Source organism: Fukomys damarensis, unplaced genomic scaffold, assembly GCF_012274545.1.
Source record: "Fukomys damarensis isolate Sample0158 unplaced genomic scaffold, DMR_v1.0_HiC HiC_scaffold_29, whole genome shotgun sequence".
Taxonomy (NCBI): domain Eukaryota; kingdom Metazoa; phylum Chordata; class Mammalia; order Rodentia; family Bathyergidae; genus Fukomys; species Fukomys damarensis.
The window spans coordinates 25,723,471-25,749,037 of record NW_022900941.1 but is presented as its reverse complement, the minus strand read 5'-3'; the positions used below and the strand labels follow the sequence as shown (position 1 = coordinate 25,749,037).

At 34.4% G+C, this 25,567-nt stretch overlaps 1 protein-coding gene across 7 annotated transcripts in view; it reads left to right on the top strand.

Annotated features, from left to right (window-relative positions):
* The window catches only part of Gtdc1 (glycosyltransferase like domain containing 1), a 369,864-nt gene that overhangs the window by 115,336 nt on the left and 228,961 nt on the right, over positions 1–25,567 (top strand). The window contains exons 1-2 of one of the 7 annotated variants that reach the window (XM_033757215.1): positions 12,477–12,540; positions 12,994–13,011. The exons of 5 other annotated variants lie outside the window; for them this stretch is intronic. In XM_033757215.1, the coding sequence (XP_033613106.1) occupies positions 12,503–12,540; positions 12,994–13,011 (56 nt within the window). In that variant the 5' untranslated portion in view covers positions 12,477–12,502. Of the gene's footprint in view, positions 1–12,474; positions 12,541–12,993; positions 13,012–25,567 lie in introns of those variants that run through there. One more of the 7 variants, XM_033757216.1, reaches the window with a different exon arrangement.

The window sequence follows — 25,567 nt, the reverse complement described above, 5'->3', positions numbered from 1 at the left end:
TGGTACAGTGTTATATGCCCCCTCTGAAGACCTTTCTAGCTAAGACACCTGTGTTCTGCTGAATTTTCTAACAGACAGAGGTTATAATGTTTCTAGGTCTAAGGCACAGCTTTGCAGCGTTGATGTAAAATACCTAGGCCTCATTGTATCTAAGGGAACCCAAGGACTGGGAGAAAAAAGAATTAAACCAGTTATTTCCTTTCCACAGCCCAAGACACTAAAACAGCTAAGGAGATTCCTAGGAATTACAGGCTTTTGTCACCTTAGATAAGAGGATATAGTGAGGTTGCTGTGACCACTCTATTAGCATATAGAGAAACCCAAAGACATCTGTATTTTAACTTGGGAACCTTATTCACATACTACATTTCAGAAGCTCAAACAAGCACTTGTAAGTGATTGCCTACAGGACACCATTTCAGTTTGTATGTTAATAAAAGGTGAGATATGGCTTTGGGAGTGTTTCTGCAAGATCAGGGACCTGCTCAACAGCCCGTAGGGTGTTTAAATCATAAATTATACATTATAGATTCAGAGTATTTCATTAAAAGGGTAAGTCCTAAACAATATAGTTAGAACACTTTCATTCTCTTTCAAGAGGCAAACAGCAGCCATTCAGGTTCTTTGGTTATTAGTTTGATTTTCTGCTTGGCAATGCAATTGGAGTCAATCATAGCTTTTGTCTCTAGAGATATGTTTTGCTAAGGATTGCAGATCCACCATTAAAAAGCTCTTGATCTTAAATGTCTTTCTACACCTGTGATGGTTAAAATTTAGTTTTTGTGCTATACTTAATGGCACTCTTCTGTTCCTTCTCCACTGCTCTGCCCCTGAGAAATAGCACAGTTCTCAACAGTGTTTGATTCAAGATACTTTCTACCTCTGTGTCTGCCGGATTTCAAGATAAAGCTTCTAGAATGGTGAGTTTCCCTTTCCTAGAATTCTTCCAGAGTAAAGCTGACTTTTCTGTATCTCTGGGCCATATAGAAAACTAGTCTAGGTTTAATCCTGAAACTCTCAAAAAACTATGTAAAAATTTTAGTCCAAATTCATCTGTCTTTAACCCCCAGACAAAATTGGAGACTGATAATAGTTAATCTGGTTCTGTCCACTTTCTTGCACCTGTAGTCAGCTGCTGCTGGCAGTGGTTGAGATAAAGTCTTACAGGACACCTTAGATTGGGCACAGAACAAGAGGGATAGACCTTCTTTCCTTTTGTTTCTTTTCAAAATGGAAAAAACTGTCATCGGTAGACATCTGCAGCACAGGAGATTGGAGCCTTGGCAGGTCTTCTTCCTTCACTGCATGGAATTCATACTTAGCTCCAAAGAGTGTCACCTCGTCTCTTCTACATGCAAACCTTGCCTGAGCACACCCCCACAGAAGATAGTTAATATTGCATTGAACAGTCTGTCCCTTTAGAGGGAACTATTACATGTGTCTATCTAACAATTGGCTGTAAAGGCAACCATGAGAAGCCTGTGTAGCTGGCTATTCTGGTCAGATAAACTCTCAGTTTAGAGCCCATTTCAAAACTGTTTTTGCTTTCACAGGTGTAGAAGATTTTTATTCCTTTTGATTCTTATTTCAAGATCTCTGTTAATTCATCTACAGAGTCCTGACAAGTCCTTTTTATAATTATAAACCTAAAAATTATAAAAGTTATTATAATTTAACTTGGCCAACTATATCTGAGTGCACTCTGGTTTACAAACAATTTGTCTTGTGTGTGTGTGTGTGTGTCTGCCTATTCAATTTGTTACAATACGTACAGCTGTTTTGAGGGTTTTTTTGTTTTGTTTTGTTTTTTTGTTTTTTTTTGGCATTTTGGATTTTTTCAGATGTTTGCCTGTAACTCAGGTTGGCTTATTAGATAAATGTCACTAAAGACATGCTTCTCCCAGTTTGCCAGATAATCTAAATAATGTCATCTGGTTTTACAAATATAGTACATGTTGTTGTCTTTATATAATAACTCAGGAATCTTGCATTAGTCAAACATACTGTGTTAATTGTTATAATCTGGGTCTCATAGGTCATCTAAAATTTGTTAAGATAATTAAAGATTCTTGGGCTCAAGAAAACTACTGGATAGGTCTCTTCTTGGTAAATATAATGTACCTGTTTTCAAGATGTTGCTTCTCTGTCATCATCTTTGAAAATGTCTCCAACTATGGAATTAATTTCTTTAGAGACAGCGAAAGAGTAAACTCATACTCTCAGGATACCTGGTCAGTAGGAAAGAGATCTCATTTAGTAATGGTAGATAGGTCTTTTCTCCTTTGTCTTGTGACTATGCTCTGTACATTTGGGTGTGGGTGAAATTTTTTAAATTGAGATGGGAGTTAAAGGTGGGCACTTTTTTTATTCTCTAACCTCTGATACTGTTTTTGATACTTTTTAAAAAGTGATGATACTTTTGTAGTTACTTCATTGTATCTGCTCTGTGCTAGGGGCCAGAGTGGAAAAGATGGATATATATGACCAGGCTTTAAAGACTGATGAGCTGGAGGTAGACATGTAGTCATGCAAGTATATTTAGAGTATTCAAGCTGGAGAAGTTGATTTTATCTGTGACAAACTGAAAGTGGCTTTACAGAGCTGTTAACATTTAACTTATTCTTGAAGGATGTATAGATTTTGGAGTGCATGGACCTTGGTTCTGAATTCTGACTTGGTAGAAGGTAGACACTAGAGACTAATAAAAAGGGGATATGGGGCACACTGAGAACATGGAGCAGAACTACTGATTACATTTATATGGGGAACAGGTAGAATGGAATTTCCTTGGATGTCTCTCCCTTCTTACTCTCTGTATTTGATGTGCTTCTATATTTTTTCCTTTGTTATACAGTGGAAGACCAAAATAGTGTGGTTTATGAATATGATCCTCTTGCCATCCATCTACTCTGTGTAGAAATGTTTTGATTTAGGTAGGACTGAAGAATGCCAGGCTGATAATGAATGAAATTAGAGCAGACAGGTTGTTAGAGGAAGGGCAAGATGCAAGCTGCACATAGCCTGGTTATAGCAGCCATATCCATTTGCTGTGCCTAAAACCAGACCAACCACAAAAACAACAGCAGCTTGTGATATGAATGTAGGCTGCTATGCATTGCATTGTAGTAATTTGAGGGATTCAAAGAGCAACTCAAAACCATGAATGTGTCTGAGAATTTGCTTTATCAGGTGGAATGGCAGTGAGTACCTAATTCATGTTATCTGCGATTTTAAAGATAAGATAGTTTTTAAATACATAATGGTAATTATATATTTTTCAAATCTAAAATGCTTCTTCCTTATGTAATTTAATATTTTTTATTCTGATATTACTAGTGAATATTTTTTGTTTTGTCTTTGAGACAGGATCTTACCATGTTCAGGCTGTCCTTGAACTATGTAGCCCAGTCTGGCCTCTGATAGTAATCTTCCGGCCTCTGCCTCCCAAGTGCTGAGATTACAGGAAATGCCACAACACATGGCTCACTAGTAACTATAGTTGATATACTATTAGTATGAAAAGTTTTAGTGAATGTATTGATAATAAAGTTGTAGAGACAATGATAAGACTATTGGTGTGTTAAAATGTGTATCTGTAGTTGCTTTTGCATTTCATTTAATTGTATTTTTGCAGTGCCAATTGTGTTATTATTTAAGATCAAGCAGTCTAGTTGAGTTTATGGAAATTTTTCTTTTAACATTATTATTCAGTATAATAACTTTCTCCAGTGATGTGAATATTGAAATGAGCCTTTTCTATATCTGCCCTTTGGTTTCATTATGATTATTCAGTTTTCCACTGTTCCTGAGATATCTGCCTGTTGGTAGTATGCAAGCACTTGTGTGCACATGGTTTCCCCACCCTCTTTGAAGGTTTAAGCACCTGAGGCTGGGTGTCATCCTGCTCCTTGAAGGGTATTATTGCAGATGTGGATTTCTGAAAGATGATTATGTGAACTTTTAGTCTTCACTAGCCGTACGCTCATTGTGAACTTTTAGTCTTCACTAGCCGTACGCTCAGTGATGAACTCAGTGTCTGACATCTTTAAAAGTTAGCCATTTAACCTGTGCAGCTTACTATATAACTATATTAGAGTTGTCTCACTTCTCCCAAGTAGGTATATACCTCACCCTTTTAACTATTTGAATAAAGATAATTTATCTACTCCTTACCAAATAGATTTTTGGAATACTTTTGGAAAAGTAGTAACAGATTGAAATTTTAAGGTAAAAATAAGCTTACTCCATCCTAGACTGAACTACAGTAATGACTTTTTCTTTCAATTAGATATATGTGATATCTATGGAGACTTGCAAAGATATAAAAAAATTTGCATTCTAGGTACTCTACAGTTTTCAAATCATCAAAATTCATAAAGATGTTATGATTAAGCATTAATAGTAGCTATAATGCAAAGTGACTGCACCAGTAGGAATGTGTCTTACAAGAAAGACTTGAGTATAAATCTATGTGTTTTTTCCAGCTTCCATACATGATATTACAGTTGATATTGTCATAAGCTTATTGTGCAGAAAATAGGTAATTATTAATAGAATGAATGCTTCAGCCTAAGTTACCACTTTGATTCCGTTGTATCTTGACAGCTAAAATAATACATCATGATTTACATTAGAGCTATTAAATTTTATTACAGATTACAGAAGCTCAACAAGTTAGTTTTTTCTGATAATTATTTTAATTTTTAGATTACATTAAATCTTGCTTTGTGGAAATTTCATAGAATTCAGAGAAAGGCTTGGATGAGAATTGAAGAGCAGGTTTAAACTTTGTTTTGAGATGCAGGAGTCATTGTCTCAAGATCAAACATTTCCATTTTCTCAGAGTGTACCTTACATTAAGCATCAAGGGTATTTCATTTCATTTTTTTTTTCCTGCAGTAGCCTTAGTGAACTGAAAATATTTCACTGTCACTTAAAATGAGTTTTTCACCCTGAGATGCTTATAATTACATATTTTGCTGTCTGAGATTTTGTGATAGATAATGGTTGTTGCCTCCTTAACAGCTCTTTTTCCTTATTAACAAGTTGTCATAATTCTGGGGGGTAACTAAGTACCCAGTACTTGGTAGTGAAGCATGAGTGACCTAAGTTGGTAATGATAATCTCGTTCTCTTTTGCCAGATTTCCCCAACTTTCCTTGCAGTTAGGCTTGATCACTCCTATAGTTATGGCAAATTAGAGTTAAGGAATAACCTCTGGAGGTTTGCTCCCTTCCTCTTTTCCGTTTTGACAGAGTTGAAATCTGACTATAGTTGTGGTTTCACATATTTTACTTCATAACTAACATATATTTTAAAATTTTTTCTTTAGTTGATGCATAAAACAAAAATATGAATATCAGGGGGATAGGGTTGATTTACTGCCCTTGTGTCACCCTCCGAGAAAGATTGAGTGTCTCTTTTTTTTTTTAGGTTTTGTTTCTTTTAGTCATACGAATCCTACCTGTTAATAGGTAATCATTATGGTACCTTCCATCCCCGAAATGAACCTATTTCAGTGTCCATGGAGGGGAAAAGTCAATAGTGGATAGAAAATAAATTGAGTGAACATAATGTTAGGTCTATCATGAATAAAGTGAAATTAGAGCTTACTGTAATACTGTATTGTTCACACTTATGGGACAGTTGTGTTTTCTTTAATGCTACCATGACTGAGGTCTTTTACTAAGCAGATTCTTTGTCTTGGAAAGTGTGATCACCCCCCCATGAACTATTTACTTTGAAAAACTAATTTTTTTTTTCAAAATGACCATTTTTAGATGATATGCGTTACCTGTTTTTGCAGTTTGTAGCCCTTGTGAATAAAGGTATGAGTAAACTAGTTGCTATAGTTGGATTTATTAGTAAGATGGTGGTTTCTCAGTTCTCCCTTGCAAATCAGTGATTTTTTTCATTGCTTGGCCATTATTTTAAATGTTTGCCTCTTGATTAAAATTTAACTTTCTGAATTAAACCTGTCTTAATGATGAAGACATCTTTTTATTAATGCATAGCATAGTTGGGAGAATAAAAGTAAAAGTGTGGCATGGTGGCACATGCCTGTATGCACAGCACTGCAGAGGCTAAGGCAAGAGGATAGTGGGTAGCCCAGCCAGCCTGAGCTACAGTAAGAAAACCTTGTCTCATAAAAGAAAAAACAGAAAAGAGCAAAATCAAAAGTAAATGGTGACTTAAGAATTTATAGGTGGGTGAGTTGCTGTTTGGCTTCTGTAGGACAGTAATTTTATATCTCTATAGCAACTAGGACAAAATTTAATAGGATTAAATAGTAATACTAATAGCTAACATATTGAATACTTACCATGTGGCAAGCATTCTACAGTCCTGGAAGCTACATATATTATTATCGGGGTATTAGAGAGGAAGAAACTAAGGCTTTAAGAATCAAGTTACTTTTACTGAGTTACACAAATATTTAGTGGTAGATAAATGATTTGAGCTCAAGTCTGGCCACCTGCAAAGGCCATATATAGTTTCTTCTTTTTAAGCCCATGCTCTTAACCACTGTACTAGCTCAATTCACAGCTGAAGCAGGGGAAATGAATTAAATTAAATCTAAGCAGCTCTTGATTAAAAATACATTACTAGTTTTTACTCTTAGAGGAGGGTGTGGTGCTTCTCTTGGTCTTGAATCTTGGAGTCTGGAAAACAGCAGCTTTTTTCTAGGACTATAAATCTCTGATTCTTTCATTTTTTTCCTCAGTACATTTCTGTGTAGTTTTCAGCCATAGAAGTCACTTATCATTTGAATTTTCCTTTTTTCAGGGTTTTTCTTAAAATCCAAAGGAGAAACTACATGTAATACTTTTTTATTCATAGCATAGACTGATCAATGGACAAGAGACATTCTCTATTAGGGATGCTCAATACTTACCATTCCCAAAATATTCTCAAACTCATATACTGTGAAGTTCTTTGTTTGGTTTTTTAACTTGGCTGGGGCAGCATCTCATCACTATACAGCTCACTAGCCTTATGTCAGTATCAGCATTACACACTTTCTTGGGGTTTCAGTGGTGTTCTGACACAGTGTAAATAATTTTGTCATTAGGTGCAGTGTAGCATCTCATAATCTCATCAATACGTGACTGCTGTATTTTTGAGAACTGGCTGAAGGATTCCCCCATCCCTTGCTCAGCCAACTTGCTTTCCTGTCCTGTGCTGCCTTGTTATGGGCTTTTCTTTTGGTTTGTTTTCATGTCAGTCTTGTTTTACTGACTAGCCAGCACACACTAGCCTTCTAGATTTGTATGGCCCTTAAGGCTTCCTACACAGTGTTTTATCTCAGTCAAGTCTCTGATTGTTCTATTTAATCATCTGGACTGTGTGTTGAAAATGTTGCTGACCACCACACTACAGAAGTAGAATAATCTTGCACATTGAATAACAAATTTGGTTAGTCTTGGTCTCTATCTCTCCTTCCTTTTCTTCTCACTCTTCTTTCATTTTTCCTCTCTCACACATATGTACAAACACACATACACACATTGTTATGACAAAACTAGAAATTAAACCTGTTACCATACTCCTTAAGGGATGTTTCCAGCTTCATCTTTGTTGCTCTTTGTGTTGTAGTAGTCTCAAGAAATAAGCTATTCCAGTAGCAGAGGAAAAATGTTTTCTTATTACCTAGTTCATAGTTTATTCTCAATACAATCTGGTAATTCAAAGATGTTTCTGCACTTAGTAGCACACACTGTGACACCACTGCTTCCAGTGAGTTTAGCAGTGCAGTGCAATTTCAAGTATATGTTTTTAATATCCCTTCCAGCATATTTAAAAAATGAAATAAAATACACATGTAAGATTCTATATACAACCCCCCCATGTAACAGTTCCTATGGATACAGACATTATCATTATTATTATTATTATTATTATTATTATTAATTATTATTTTGTTACTGGTGATCGAACTCAGGTCCTTGCACTACGAGGCAGGCAGTGGTACCACTGAGCTAAATCCTGGCCAGACGTTAGTTTTAACAAACTTCATGTCTTAAAGACCTACAGAGTAAATCTTCTGTATATTTACTCTTTCAAATCTCACAAATTTATTTTAAAGGACAAAATGAATGTTTATTTCAGTTTTTCAGATGGGAGAAAAATCATTCTTTTGAATGAATGTAAAAGGAGAAGAAAATCCCTAAATGGACCCAAAATATACTACTGTACAAAAACATCTGATTATAAAGGCATTTATAATTTTGCTTTTTAAATATGCTTGATTTTGATGTAATAATTGAAACTATTAGTCTGTACTCTAGTCATTTTTCAGTTTTGAGTGTCTTCATCATAGTTTCCATTGCATCAAAAAATGCATTTAGGAAGTGCTATTTTAATTCCACTTCTGTCCCCAACATTTATTTGATGAAGTGTTTTCTGCTTTTATTAAAGTTTTAATCCATTAAAATGTTTGTTTTGCTACTGTAGGTACACACAGGTCTCAGTTTTTCACATACTATATTTGAGGCCTATAAAACCATGAGGCAGATCTTCTCTTGCCCTTTCCTTCCATTTAAGCCTTCTTACTTAAGGAAGCTTTAATGCTTGCTTTGCTCCCTTGGAGTGAGATTTAGTCTCCTGCTCTCCTTTGGCACATTGTCCTGTCCATAAATGACACATTTTTGTCCATCCGTCCTTTGTTTATATGCCTCCATTATTCAGTCCTGGGTGTTTAGCTGTACGATGGACTTGTTAGTCTCCTGACTAGCTATCAGTGCTAGCCCATAGTGATACCCACAAGAGGTTGACAGGAGCTGAATTGGGACTGCTGCTCACAAACAAGCATGTGTGTCTATTTTATCTCTCTAAAGAATGTAGTAGTCCTAACTACATTTCTAGTTATTTCTTCATGTAAAGTCTCTGTTATATTTTCCTTTGTTTTCAGCTCATATTACTAAGAAACATTTTATGTTCCTCTTTTTAGGAGAAAGTCTATTATAATTGAAAGAGTATGGAAGGGGGTGGCTTGACCAAAATCTCCTGGACTAGTTAACATTTTGAAATTTTCTACCTGTGTCAGTTGTTCTTTTCTTTCATCTGTATTTATTAATAGCTTTTATATTAAGAGCCAGTGCCTATGCCAGTGCTATTGACATAAAGCCAAACTTGACAAACTTAGACATAGCATGTAGTACGTCCTTAGTAAACCCTTGTTGGTGGAAAGTAAGCTTAGCCCTTATACTAATTTGCAAATACTCATAGCCTTGATTAAATAATTCCCGATTGAAAACTACCAGTGGCTTCCCACTGCATGTCTAAGTCCAGATAACACACAGGGGTGTGCTGGGGCCAGCACAATTTGGGACCTATCTGCCTCTTCACTTTCTGTTTCCATCAACTTTTTAATCTGTTATAGCAGCATTGGCCTTGTTTACTCTGAGACATCAAGCTCTTTGCTACCGCAGATCCTGTTACTACTTGATAGCTCCTTTGCCACAAACACTTAGATGGGTCCCTGTCCCATAGCCTTTGTTTTTTGGTGCTTTCTCTTCCCCATCTCTCAAGCCGTGGTTAAATTTCCCCTTCTCAGAGAGTTCTTCCCTGAGTAGCCTATCAAAAACCTCTTATTTTAGTAATTTGTCTATGATATGACTTGTGATTATTTTCTCCCACTCTTAATTTTATTCTGTTTCATGATAAAAATGCCATATCTGTTTTGTTTACCATTTTATCCCAACATCTACTATGCTGCCTAACATATAGTAACTGCTTAGTAAATATGGTTGAATGAGTGAATTTATAAACTTTGAAACAATAAAATGTAGTAGCATTTTGCCTTGTTAATTTGCTTATTTTGTCTATAGGCACTGTTGTCCTGCACTTATGCTATTTCTTCCATAGAGAACTTGCTTAAAGACATTACTGAGGTTTATGACTTTAAAGTAGATAATTCCATATTCATTTACTCATTTTTGTGGGTTGCATTAATTGTACTGTAAAAATAGCTATCATTATGTCAACTTTGGTAAATGAAAATAAAAATTTCTAGAATTTCCTCTGTATACAAGTACACCTAGAATTTTTTTTTTTTTTTTTTTTTTTTGTTCAGGGAATGTTTTAGAATCCAGAATATGCCTGTGATGTTTCATAAAATGTTATATGATTATATTTTAAGGACTTCTAGTTTTGGAGTGTCCATCCATGAACAGAACCTTTTAATTTAAGGTACAGAAATTATTAGAATTAGAATTTGGCCCACAGAGGTATTTTGCTTAGCTACTGCAATTATTTAAGCATTTAAAAATTTTTAATGCTTTTAAACAAACATTGTTCATTTTTATTACACCACTAATCATTGTTTCTTACATTTATGTCACTTAACTAGCTCCTTTACACCTTTGTATTTGTACCCTCTGGCTTATCATCTGTCCATGAATGAACCTTCAAATAGTAATTAATATTTTTTTTTAAATGTACATATACATAACAGTTTAAAATATAATTACCACATGTATTAGAAAGAGACAACATACTATAGTAGAGGAATTAGCAATCCTAGGTTCTCATCCCAGCACTGCCATTAATTGTTTAGTCATTTTTCTTTTCATTTATAACTGTGAGTGTTTGGTTTTATCTATTCTTGACTTTTATGAAACATCATGAATAAGGAATTAAATTCAATATCAAGATTTAAGGAACTGTAATACAAAGGACAAATTTGCCCTGCCATTCATCTTTGTTATCAACCACTGCTTCTTTTAATTTGAGGGTTTTTTTTTGTGTGTGGCCTAATTTGTGTATTTCTTTTAGTTTTAAAACTATATTCAATTTTTATTTTTAAAGTTTGAGTGTTCCACAAGATGAGCAAACATCTAATACGTTTTTTTTTTTTTTTTTTTTTTGAGGAACTCAGAATCGAATTCAGGACTTCATACTTGCAAGGCAGGCAGGCATGGTACCGCTGAGCTAACTCCTGGCCATTTCTAATAAATTTTAACTTCATATAGAAGAGATGTCTTACACTTTAAGTTGTATGTGATGCTGAGTCTCACATGATTACAACTGAACCAATGGTCCCCCACCCCTTCTCTCCCTTTCTCCCTCTCCCCATCTCCTTCTAGAAATCAGCGAGTTTTCAAAATGTTGGAACTTGCCTACAATTGGCTCTAGTATAGTTTTGGTCTTCACAGCTCCTATAGGCATTCCCTTGCTTTTCCATACATGAGTAAGGTTAGGAATGCTTTGATTCATTCTAGATCAGGCTGCCTAGATATAGACCCTTTTCCTCTGCAGCCTTATTGCCAGTAACATTAAACACAGTATATGATAAGAGTTTATTAATACTGTACTGTAGTCATCTGTACAAGCATATACAGTGGCCCCCTTGCAGAAAAGGTTGAAAAGAAGGGCTGTAAGGAGATGATTATGGTGGAAGTTAAGAAGGAAATCATTGGGAAATACAAATAAGGTATTAAAGTGGCTAAATACTGGCCTTGTAAATAAACTGACAGGTGTGTCAACAGAATGAAGAAAGTTCCAAGGCAAGAAGGGTATGGTTTGAGAACTTTAAGAGGAGAAGTGGTACCCATAATGTTGTGAAGCGTGGAGAGGCTGTCACTCAGACACCAAGGCAGCTGATGTGTTCACTATTGACAGGTAGTGCTCATGGTTTCTGAGTTTTACCTCTAGAGGCAAGTTTTTAACAGTAGTCAGATGGAGTTTTTTTTGTTGTTGTTATTGTTGCTTTTTTGTTTTTTGGAAAAAGAAGCCAAAGAGGAACCTACATTATAGGAAAGAGAATGTAGTGCCTAGTCACAATCCCATGAAAGACTGCCTCACCTTGTTTTTTGCTAATGCAAGAGGAGATTTCAAAGTCAAGCCCATCCACAAGCCTTCAAAAAATTCAAGGTGTAGAAGAGCCAGTTAAATATTATGTGGTGGTCCAACAACAAGGCTTGGGTCACATGTGTCTTGTTTGTTGAGTGGACCAGTGAGGTCTTTGGGCCTGCAGTGAAGAACTACTTATAAAAAATAATCTTGGGCTGGGGATTTAGTTCAGTGGTTCTGCCACCTGCTTCACAAGTGCAAGGTCCCAAGTTCGATCCTCAATACCAAAACAAACAAACAAACAAACCCCCCCCCAAAAAAAACAGTCTTGTTCTCAAAGCCTTGCTTGTTATGGCTAATGCTCCTACTTATCCTTCAGGCTTTCAAGATGACTTGCAGGAGGAATTCAAGTTCATCAAGTTTGAGTTCTTTCCTCCAAACACCACTCCAACCCTTTAGGCCATAGATCAACAGGTCATTTTGAACTTTAAAAAACTTTACATCAAAATCCTATTTCAATGATGCTTTGATATGACCAAAGGGACAAACCTTACCCTCTGAGAGTTCAGGAAATGTCATTTCCACATTCTGAACTGCCTCATGATCATCAGTAAAGCCTTCTATGAGGTCACTGAGAAATAGTTCTGCTTGGAGAAAACTGTGGCCTCATTGAGTTCTTGGACATGACAGGAGATGCCTACTAACTGTTGATGCAGTTGTCTCCTTGGGGAAGACCATGGGACTGGAGGTGAATGAGGATAACATTTAAGAGCTGGTGGAGGAAAATGGCCAGGAGCTGGTCACCAATGAGCTGATGGATCTGCATTGTGAGAAACTGCAAGAGGTTATGGGAGAGAACTCATTGCAGAGGAAGAGTAGAAAAATAGAGGAATTCCTCACTTCACATGAGATTAGGGAGATGTGTAAAATGTAGGAAGCGGTGCAAAATTTTGTAGAAAAGCACCATTTGAGTAAGGCTGTAGCAGTGCAAGTGATTAATCTGTTTAATGACAATGCAGTGTCACATTTCTGCAAAATCAAAGGGAGGCTAAAGCAAGTATCACTGGATAGTTTTTTTTTTGTTAAAGTTGCACAAAAAGAAAAAGATTCCATTGTGCCAATAGATAGCAGTGATTCTGCTAGTGATAGTGAAAGTTGCCCTACACCATAACCCTCCTCTCTCTTATCTCCCTCACACTAGCCATGAAGATTTCCAAAGGTAAGTGGAGGCTAATTTGTTTTATTTTTCTTTTTTTTTATATATTTTGTTTATTCTTTTGTATTATACTACATTTTTATAATCATTTTATATGGATATTTTTGGATTGTGAATCAAATATGAGTTTCCTTTATTTTTTGTGGGGAAATATGCTTTGATATACATGCTTTGAATTATGAGCATGTTTCTGGAATTAATTGTGCTTGCAAACCAAAGTTTAACTATGTATGTTTCTAGCTGTGTTTTTCTGTCTTTGGAGTTGCCAGATATGACCTGTTTTTTGTTCTGATCTTTTCTAGCCAAAAAATTTCATGATTATCTATCTTTTGAAAGATGAAGTGTTTGATCTCCACTAAAGAAGCACACAAAATTTTTCAATTTTTGTTCAGCAAATTCTGAGTTGGACTTAAGAGGTTATTGGAGATTTTATAGATTGGATGAAATAGAGTACTAAACGAAGAGGAAGCATTATATATATTAATACAAGAAAGATAAGAAAATGTTTAGAAAATAAAATTTGGCTTAGAAAGAAGATACCCTGAAATAGGAGTATTCGTGAGTGATCAGGTTGGGATGATGGTCAGATTTTGTGTAATTTATGTGCATTCCTGAGTGCAAAATTATGACTTTGGGTACTTTTATTTTGGATGATGCTTATCCCACACAGGCTATGTAACTCAGGCTTCTTTTGGTTGCATGTAATAGAAAATCAGTTTAAAAATCACTAAAACATTAAGGAAAAATATTAGGTCATCCAACTGAAAGTTTCAGGGTAGCTGACTGCAGACAAATCTGGCTCCCATAGTGAATTAGGGATGTTATTGAGTTGCCTGCTTTCTTGTCTGTACTTTCCGGTGTTTTGGTGGTATTCTAACCAGACTGTCTCTACGTGGATCACACATACAGTTAAGCTTTCATTCTGCCAGCTTAGTTACCTTATCAAAAAATAGAACTATCCTTGCATCCCTGGAAAATTGGACTTGGTCAGGATCTATGATCTTCTTGATGATACTCTGTGTTCTATTTTCTAATATTTTATTAAGGATTTTTGCATCTATATTCATTAGGGAGATTGGCCTGTAGTTCTCTTTTTAGTTGCATCTTTCCCTGGTTTGGGAATCAAAGTGATGCTTGCTTCTAGGAATGAATTTGGAAGTATTGCCTCCCTTTCAATTTCATTGAAAAGTTTTAAGAGTAATGGCAGTAGTTCTTCTTTAAATGTCGTGTAAAATTCAGCAGTGACTCCATCAGGGCCTGGGCTTTTCTTTGTTGTTAAATTTTTAATTATATTTTCAATTTCACTGATTGTAATTGGGGTTTTTAAAATGTTTTTATTTTCTTTGTTCAACTTTGGTAATTCATAAGTATCTAGAAATCTGTCCATTGCTTCTGTGTTTTCCATTTTATTAGAGTACAGGTTCTCAAAGTAGGTATTGACTATCCTCTGGTTTTCTGTTGGATCTGTTGTGACTTCACCTTTTTCATTCCTAATTGCATGGATCTGAGCCTTTTCTTTCCTTTTTTTGATAAGGTTAGCTAAGGATTTATCAATTTTATTTATTCATTCCAAAAACCAACTCTTTGATTCATTTATTTTTGTATCATTTTCTTAGTTGCCATTGCGTTGGTTAAGTCAGTAAATATAATACACTATATTAACAGAGTCAAGGACAAAAACCATATGATCCTCTTGATAGATGCAGAAAAAGCATTTGACAAAATTCAACACCCATTCATGATAAAAACCCTGCAAAAAATTGGAATAGATGGTCTATATCTCAACTTAATAAAGGCTGTCTATGAAAAACTAATAGCCAACAACATATTAAATGGCCAAAAACTGAAAATCTTCACATTAAAATCAGGAACAAGACAAAGATGTCCACTCTCACCACTCCTCTTCAATATAGTTCTGGAAACATTAGCCATAGCAATTAGACAAGAGAAAGAAATTAAAGCAATAAAGATCAGAAAGGAAGAGGTTAAACTGTCATTATTTGCTGATGATATGATACCCTATATTGAAGACCCAAAAAACTCTGCCAAAAGACTTCTTGACTTAATTGACATTTTTAGCAGAGTAGCTGGATACAAGGCCAACACCAAAAAATCAATAGCCTTCTTGTACACAAATAACAGACTCAGCTATGAAGAATGAGAAGTTAGAGTCATTCATAGGTAAATGGATACATATCAAAGATATACTCCTAAGTGAAATAAATAAGTTACACATGTGTAAATACCAAATAGTTTCTCTGTTGTGAAAAAATATAATTGTACATAAAATCCTAATGAGATAATTGACAATGTGAAATCAGAAGAAAAGGGCTAAATGTGTAGGGAAAGTGGAAAGGGTAGGGAAAAGGGAATAAGGGAAAAGAAAAAAAATATGAGAAAATGAAAAAAATGGAAATAAAGTGTTTGTAAGTGGGGAGGGGAGGAAGGGGTGAAGGGAGTGCAGGTACAAGGGTTAAAAATGGGAACCAAGACCTGTCATGTGAAGGTACAGGATCCCAGTAATGAATGTAACTGTACTGTATACCTAAAATGTACCAATAAAATCATTAAAAAAAAAAAAAAGAAATAGAACCTCTTTCTCGGTAGTTCTGAAAAGAGTTCCCTGATCCACATTTTTTTATCATGTGACTTTTCAACTTGTTAATGTTGCAGGAGGTTATCTAATATCATAAATGCCCTAACTTTGGCTACATGACTAGTCTAGAATTGAAAAGTAGGGTCAACCCCCAAAAGCTTTCATGATCTAAGTATAGTAGAGCATAAAGAAAATTACATAGCAGGCATTTAATGAAGGGGGAATGATGTTTTGCAGGCAAACCCTCTATCGGTCTTATAGTCCACATAGGAATGAGGTAAGGAAAACTAGTTAGGGATGTTATAGCCTTGTAGGATGGACACCACTGATAATGTTAGAGAAGATCATTGAATGGATATCTAATCTAATCTAATCAACATCTAATGGAGAAATACTGAGAGTCTGAATAGGAACAATGATAGTACAAATAAAAAATACTAAAAGAACTAGCAATATGAATGAAATCAGTTATTTGTGCATCAATAGTTACAAAAGTTTTCCAGGAGCTGAATGAAATTTATCTTTTTTCTGCATATAAGTGATTAATTTGGGATATAAGTTAATTGTCAGTATCACAGACATCACAATGAAAATACTTCATTGGTTGTCACTATTTAAATAATACTAATCATTTACATTGACTCATTATATTGGCTGAGGGAATTTGCTTTGACAGAATTTCACTTAACTTCATGTATTTAAATATATGAAGACTTTTCTTTAAAAAAATTAGTATAATACTTGAATAAAATTTTATATACACATAAAATCAATAAGATTTAATATTTGGTATTAACTTCTAAAACTATCACCCACCCCATCCCAAAGTCAAGTATGAAGTGCATCTGTCGGCTCATACGCTATGTGAGATCCTGCAGTGAAAATGAATGAGTGTCTTTGTGGTTGTCACTCTACTTGGCACATCGTTGAGAAAAGCTAGTTTCTTCCTCTGTGCTCTGGAACAGCAGACATGCATTTGTTAAACATATATTGTGATTCAAAGCTGAATAAAGCACCATGTTTGAGGAACTAAATTTCTTTTCTTGGTTGTGGTTTTTCTCTTTTGTGTTTTTGTATACTGTTTGGACAATGTTCGCGTAAAGTAGTGTTTCTAAAGCAGTTGTGTACATGCTTCTAGGAAAATCTCCCACACTTGGAAACTTACCATGCACTATTGTAGATCTAATGTGTGCATTAGGCCTTATAAAGTTTCTCTGTGTATTCATTATTGGTATAGATATATATACACTTTTTTGTGATAGCCAGGATTTTTAGAAAATGAAAATATCTAAGCATATTATTAGTCCTTTTCATTGTTTCCCCCCTCTATCATAAACATAAATACATGAAAAAGTTTTTATGGTATCAAATATCCAGGAAACTTCAAAGCATTGTGTGTGTGTGTAAACTGGTTTGTATGTACCCCTGTGTATGTGTGCATGTATGTATGTAGCATTTGTATTTTTGAATTTTCATTCCAATGTATTCTTAGCTTTCATTTTTTGTGATGTTGCTCTATGTTATCATTTTTCAAGAGAGAGATTTTAGCTTTTCAATCAAGTCATTTTTATTGAAAGGTATTTTTCTATATCATTTGTGAGGGAATTTCTGCTAGGAAACCAGACCTTGTAATAGCTTAGTGCCATTACTGCATAGCTTTAAGAATCCTTGACTTGACCTTGTAACTTTTTAAAGTTTATAAAGGGTGATTGGTTGAGTGATTATTTGTGTGATTAATAGCAGCTTTCTTATTTTTGCCAAGTCCTCAAAAATGTTTAATGACACTCATATTTTATTTGTACTTACTTTGAAAAGAAACACTAAGAAATGAAGTCTTGCTTCTCTGAAATTTGAATGCTGCTTAATGTATAAATGACCACTTTCTCTGACTGCTTTTGGTATGTAGAACCAAGGACAGAAAAAAATGTACACACACACACACACACTCACACACATGCACATGTGCACACACAGAAGTAGACACACTGGTGCTTTTAGAATTAGACTACCTGAAATCATTTAGGCCTTGGGAAACATGATCTTAATATTTGCCTTCCTTGGATCATTTTTACTTTAGATAAAATGCTGGCAGATGGTAGTGATCCACTTGCACAGTGTTGCATTTTCTTTAGTTTTTCCATGGAAAAAAGCTCCCAGGAAACTTTTGTACTTTAATATGTTCAGCATGCATATGTTTTACATGTATTAACCAGTATTAAGAATGCAGTTCCTAATTAGATGTCTAAATCTCAAAAGAGTTGTGGTAAGTACCAACTTCTCAGAGTTATTGAAAAAGAAAGTTTTGATGAATAGGGGTTTCTTTTTTGCTGTTGCATCTTTCAAGCTCCTTTTGCCCCAGAAACTAAGAAATATGTGTGTGTATATATATTTTTTTCTCAGCTAGTGTATTCCAGGATTTCTAGTAGATATTATATATTTTTGATCATAAGCTACCCAGATACTATATCTAATCTTAGAAAATTCAAGGTATATGTGGCTTGAGTTTTTTATATTACAGAAAAAATCTAATACTATTGTTATTTGTTTGAAGATTTAGTCTTTAAATGGATATGTGGAGTATCATAAGATACTTGTCTTACATTTTAGAAATACAGTAGGAAATTTCTGAGGTAATGTATTACAACTTGGTTTTGTCTGATACTTTTGTTTTACATTTTAAAATGTGGGAGTGGTGGTTGGGAAATCCCTTCTCTCCAAATTTATCTATATGAGTCACCTGAAATCTGTCTCATATAGTGTGTAATGAAATGGTGCCATCTGAATCAGTATTTCCACATTTGCAACTTTGGACATTCAGTTTGTACTCATCAACATTTACCTACATTTCTGTTTTGCTTTTTGATTTGTCATACTTACTTTTTAAACTCCGTAAACACATCTAGTCAAAATGACCATTTTTCTTGACATGGAATGTAAGTTGTTCTCTTGCTCATTTCGTCTGACTAATATGTTTGTTCACAACTTCAAACTACAGATTAGGCACACAGATAACTGACTATTCCTGACTTACAAATGTTAGCCCATACAGAGTATATTCCTTCAATGTCTGGTATTCTCATGAATCTATAGAGGGTTATTTTTTTTTCTATTCTCTCTTCTATCTATTGATCCAAAATATTATTACATAGAAATTCTTAGGAACAAGGGAAGAACACTGTACTAGATGTGAGAGGAACTGAAAACGCTCAGGTCAGCTACTTGTATTAGGGCAGGTTATTTTTTTCTGTATTTTCATTTTCAAAATGAGTAAAATAAAAAAAAATACTGCTCTGTTTCATCTTCAAAATTTGTTGTGAGAATCAAATGAAAAAATCTTTCAATAATATTTTGTAAATGTGAGTAAAATATTGTAAAAGTTGAACAGTTGAAGAGTTAATTGGAACTCATTTTTTTAAAGTGATTAGTTTGAGGTTTTTTAGTGTAAGTTATTTAATATCTTTCTTTTTGCTCATCTGTTTTAAAATGTGAGTGAGAGAGGTGACATAGAAATAATACTTTGATAATATCATAGTGTTTATAACCCAAAGGTAAAATATATAATACTATACTTGTCCTTCAGCCATAGCTGGTTTGAATGTCAGAGTGATAAAAAAGGAAGAAATGATACAAGGGACATTATTTATAGATTTTGTTCTGTCTTTAACTAATTACTACAATCCTGGTATAAGCTTTGAATTTTAGCTAAGTATCACTGATTGATAAAATATTACAGTGAGTAGAAATAATGAAGAAAAATGGTAGTCATAGTTGTTTCTGTAGTTAGACATGTGTGAAGTATGACTGATTCACCTTTGACAAATTTTCTTCAGCTAAAAATTGTGTAATGCCTCCTGCTTTATGAGATAATTTGTTTAACTAGGTATTTGTTTTAAAAGTATAGGAGATAATTCTTTATATGGGAAGGGTACAATGGAAGGTGGATGAGTTGCATCCCTATCTTTTAAAAAAGCTAAAGAATTTATAATGATCAAGAAAGGTATTTAGTTGTCTCATGGGTCTGAAGGTTTGATGATGCCAGTTGCCTTTTGAAGGAAAGGCATCATTTCACAACTGTGGTTGAAAAAGTTTATAACACTAGTTCTTCACATAGATAGCATTGTCTTTGCTTAAGCCTGAAGGAAAAGTATCATGTGGATATCTACACATGAAGAAAATTTTCCCATTAGTTTTAATAAAAGAATATCAGCTGAACATCACAATTGCCAAAATATTAGAAAAATGGAAACAAATGGTCTAATATCTATTCTTGAAATTGATATGAATTTTAGTAAGTGTAATAAAAGTTTCTTTTCTTGTTCAGAATAGAACTTGTGAAAAGAATGGAATTCGCCATTCCGGGTCAACTGTGTTGTGCACTGTCCTATTAGTGCAGATTATTTGCTTGAATTTATCTTTTTTTCTGTTTTTTTAAAATTTATTTTTAATTGAGGGGTACAATGTGATGTTTCTGTCTCTGTATGCATATGGAAAGAGTCAAGCTAATTAATATATCTATCATCTTTCCAAAAATTTTTTCCTTGTTGGTGAGAATATTAAAAATATATTTTAGCAGTTTTTAAATATACTCTACATTATTGTTAGCTTTGCTCATATGCAGTGCAGTATAATGCTGATACTTAATTCTCTAATCTACTTGAAAATGTGTACATATTTAAGTATGCTGAAAGCATTGGGTTAATAAATAAAAATTTTTAAATATATATTAATATAAATTAATTTTGCAGTTTTTTATCTGTAGAAATATACTTTTGTTTTTATTTGCTTTAAAAATCTGTGTAACACACTGGGAGTATAGCTCTGTAATATAATGCTTGCTTAGCAATATGGACAGATTAAGTTTGATCTCCAGCCTCTCAAAAAAATAAAGTTTTATTTAGTTTTCTGTTACTGTGACAAATATCTGAGATCACCAATTTTAAAGGAAGAGAGATTGAGTGTGACTCACAGCCCATGGTGCCTAGGCCCTGCTGCTGTGGTGCTGTGGCAGTAGGCTTCATCACAGTGCAGCGTGTGCAGCAGAGCCCTCTGTGCCTTGTGGTAGCTGCCAAGACAGGTTGGGGCACATGTAGCCCACAGTGACTGGTGTCCTTTCACTAGGCCTCTACTACTAAAGATTCCACTGCCTCCCAGGGGTGCTAAAGGCTTTGGGGGACATTAAAGATCCAAGTTGTAGCAATCTCTGAACACATTTCACCTTTGTACCTGTGAGTGAAAGTAAAATGTGTTGCAGGAGAGTTGGAAAATATGTTTGAGCAGCTTGGGTTGGTGACACCTAACTCAGTCATTTGATTCCCATCTTTTATAGATGTGCTATTTGATTAATTGTTTTATTGGAAAAATATGAATATCCCTACTTGCTCACATGAGAGGAAAAGAGAAAAAGTTATAAATCAACAGATAGTAAGTCATGAATTTTTTATTCTTTTTCTTATTTTGTATTTTGTGTTTTGAGACAGGGTCTTACTATGTAGGTCAGGCTGGCCTTGAACTCATTATGTAGCCCAGGCTGGCCTGGAACGCACAGTGATCTTCCTGCCTCACCCTCCTGAGTTGCAGGGATTACAGGTGTGCACTGCCACACCCATCTGTCATGAATTCTTGAGCAACTGAATGTCAAAAGAACATATCTAAAGTACACTTTAGGCTTATTTTCTGGTTTTACCATACTTAGCAGTGTCCTTTTCTTGAATTTTTATAAGTAGAGATCATCATAGGTTTTCCCTGGAAATATTTTATTATTCCTAAGTTCCTTGAAGGCTGAAGCTTTGTATTTTTTCATCATTATTCTCAGGAATTAATACTCAGTGTTCAGTACATATTTGTTGGATGAGTGAATAAGTTACAACATTAAGAAATACAAATAAAATTTATATGACATATACTTTTAGGTGGTTGTTGTATTTAAATCCATCTGTCCTCCCTCCCTCCTTCCATGGTGCCAGGGATTGAACCTAAGCCTTGCACATACGAAGGATGTGCCCTACCACTGAGCTATACCCTCATCCCAAGATTTATTACTTAATGATTGCTTTGCAAAGTTCTACATTCTGTATTTTTGTTTCCTCCTTTCCTTTTCTAAGCATTGCAGAACCCTTCCTGCATATAGCAGTCAGTACTTTCTGATGTTTACCTGAATACTATACTGTACTTTAGAAGAAATACTTCTCGTGTGGCTATCTGTTCATGACAGTGGGAAAGGTTGCTATATGAGTGACTTTCGCTTTTGTCTTTTCAGTTTTTTCTCAAATGGCATGATATAGTTATAACTAATTTAAAGCAGCATAGGCTGAGCTTAAAGTGACAAATAGGAGCTATAAAAGAGAAATACTGAGAGTTATCTTTTTCTGTGATACAGTGATAAATAAAATATTTATTTGCTAGTTTACCGGCAGAAAACTAGATTTTGGTCTACAGATGCAGTGAGAAAAACACCATATCATTAAACAAGAACTTAGAAGTGTTAAAATCTGGGATATTTTGGAAGTGTAAAATTTTTGATGGGGAAGACACCAGCAGAGGAACAACAGTGTTGTGAATTAGGAATCTACCTGTTTACATGCCAGTGATGACAATTTATATGTGTCCTATGAAGAGATAGTATATCACTGTTGTTTCAGGTTATGTTGCTTCACTCTCATAGCCCTTTTACACATTTTCAACTCTCCCTTGGAAAAATGCTTTCCTAGCACTTCTTTGGATTTTAATTACTTTGTTTTATTCTATTTTATGAGGCAGCATCTCACTTTGTAGGCCAGGCTGACCTCTAACATGTGATCTTTCTGCCTCAGTTTCCCAAGTGCTGGGATTACAGTTGTGTGCCACTACTCCCATTTTATATTTTAATTATTACCATTATCCCGCTACATCATTAAAAATATTACTTTTATCACTGTCTATATTTAGGAATACTAGCAGTTTGACCTAATTTTTACCAGGGCATCTGTGGCATATTGGATTATCTCAACCAAGGTAAAATTCTTAGAATATATACTTTTGGATATGATGATTTTTCATTTTATATATATAGTGTGTTATAACAAGTGCTTCTCAATTCCTGTGGCTTCAGCTGTTCCTCAGCAGTTTTCAGAAGTAAAAGCCTCTTAGAATCACCTTGGTTCAGATATTCAAAGATTTCAGTGGTTTCCAGTTATTTTGTGAACATTTTTATCCATATGGTTAAACATGACCATTTGGTCTTTGCCTTGATAGTCCTATTCATCATCAGTCTATTCTCTTTTCTGGTGAAGATGACTTGTTTAGTATGGATACATTGAGTTTATTTCTGATCGGAACAAGTGAGAACATTATGGAAAATTTTGAACATATAAAAGTAAGAAGAAAATGTAGTAAGTCTTCTTACCCTTAACAATTACAAATAACCATTCTTATTTTATTTAAACTCTGTCTACCTTGGGGTTGGGGATTTAGCCCAGCGGTTTGGTGGTGTGCCTTGCAAGGGCAAAGACCCGAGTTCAATCCCTGGTACCAAAAAAAAAAAAAAAAAAAAAGAATACCTAAACTCTGTCTATCTCTTTCTTACTTAAGATTATATATTGAAGTAAATTCCAGACATTCCATTTGTAATTTTATATATTGTAATATATATCTCTGAAAATAAGTTTTTTATTTTTTGTTAGTACATGTTTGCAAATGTATCATTATCATCCTGCTGAAGTGTCAAATAATTTCTTTATATCATGAAATACATCTAACCTTAAAACACTGTATTTACTCTAAATACTAAATATGTAAGAGGACCCTATTATGCAGTGAAGGAAAGAGAAGGTTATCTCTCAAGGTTTAGGGGCATGCTTATAATGTAGTGTAGGCAGTGGTTACTCAGTACCAGCTTCCCTTTGCCTACTGAGCTGAATGAAGTATGGTGCTTTTCATTTGAGAAATGATTAATCAGTATTCATTTAGTGGCTCACTTTGTATCTTTCAGACTTCATATTTACTTAGTGTTTAATTCTCTATCTTGCAGATTGCACTGCTATGTGAGTGTTGCCCACTGAGTGGTATAGGACACTATTTGCTGCTGTGTGGGACAACACTGCCTGTAGGTAAACACTGTGCATCAGCACTTGTACAGTGTTGGAATACCTATAGGTCTTCCTAATGTACAACCAAGGTTGAAATATTGGTCTGAAATACACTATCAGGGTTTAGCACAAATAATAATATTAGCTAGTTTTATATTTTTGTCTTTATAAATTCGACATTGTAAGTATAAATATAACTAGACATATTATTAGCTTTGTTTGACCTGCTAAGCATTTCCTTTCTTTTTGTTTTGTTACACTTAAGGTATAATTATAGTAATATGAAACATCTGTCCACATAAAGGGTTATTGAAGAGATTACATATTCTTGCTAAACAAAGTAGTAATTCAATAGAGTATTGTTTTGTATTAGTAATTTGCTGTTTTTTTAAAATGATGCACTTTTTTAAGGAATGATATTATACTATGAGTGATTTAAATACTCAACTGAAATGTAGTTTTGAAATAACTGATTATGCTTTAGTCTATAGGTGGGACGTAGACAGGATGTAACATTTCTTTGTAGTATCAGGAGATTTTAGAATTCTTAGTCCCTATCTGTACCTTATTCATCCCTAAAATGAATTTCCTGTCTATCTATCTTTATTGGACTATTTGTAAAAGAAACTCATAATATGATTAATTTGATTAATATGATCAATCAAGTATGATTAAATGATTATATTTTACATGTGTAAATATGTATGCAAATGCATATGATTAATTTTGCATGTACACATGGCAAATTACTCCATTATATCTCATTTTATAGGAATGGAAATTCACATGTTCTGAAGTTTGGTTTGTCCGTTTTCAAACTAAATGTTGGATGGAAAAAAATTAAGTAATTACCTCAACAAAGGAAAAGAAAAAGGAAAAAAAAAGATAGTAGCCCGTGGCTTATCGCATTCCAAAACACTACTTTTCAATTTCATGAAAGTTTAAATTAAAAAATAATAATGTATTGCTTATCTTTTGGTTTCACTAAGAATTCTTAGCATTCTAGTAGCTTTTCATTTACCAAGCTTCTCCTGTACTGATGTGACCATTTTTATTAATTTCCTAAAGGTGTTATAATACCAGAACTTATTCTCTCAGAGTTCTGGACCTTAGAAGTCCAAAATCAAATGTCACCAGGGTCATGTGTCCTCTGAAATGTCTAAGAGAGAGTCCTTTCTTGCCTCTTTATAGCTTCTGCTAGTTTCCTGCAGTCCTTGGAATTCTGTAGCTTGTAGCTTTATCACTCCAGTCTCTGTTTTTGTTGTCAGCTGTTCTATATAGCTTGTTTATATGGCAACAAAGATTACCAGTGACTTGGCTGTAATGTCATAATTGTCCATATAGTAGTATGAGTAAAATGTTATTGATTTACTTCTTAATACAGAATTTTTTCGGTGCTGTCATTGCTTTTTTCTTTTATGGTAATTAGTATCTTTAGATACTACTAATATCTAACATCAAGGTAAAATGACAGTAACATACTCAGAATTTGATAGTTCTAATCAAACTGCTTTCATTTTACACCTCAGTAAAGGGAAGTCTGGAGAGACTTCAACGAGTTGTTGAAAACCAGAGGTAGATGATGACATTTCTTTGTTGTTCCTGAGTGTTACTGTTGAATTCTATTACATGATTCTAATGTTGTAATTTGACAGCACCTAGAAAGCAGTGGTAAAATTTAATAACAGGTAAATTTGTGAAGCATCCATGTTTTTCACCATAATGTTAAGTGAAATAAATGAGACCCAGAAGCTTAAATATTGCATTGTTTCTCTTATATCGAGGCCCAAAATATAAGTAAAGAACAAAATAAAAATACCTAATAGGAAATAGGGTGATAGATCTTTCTCAGATGGAAAGGGGAACAAGGGATGTAGTGAGGGGGGCACCAGAAAGGGTT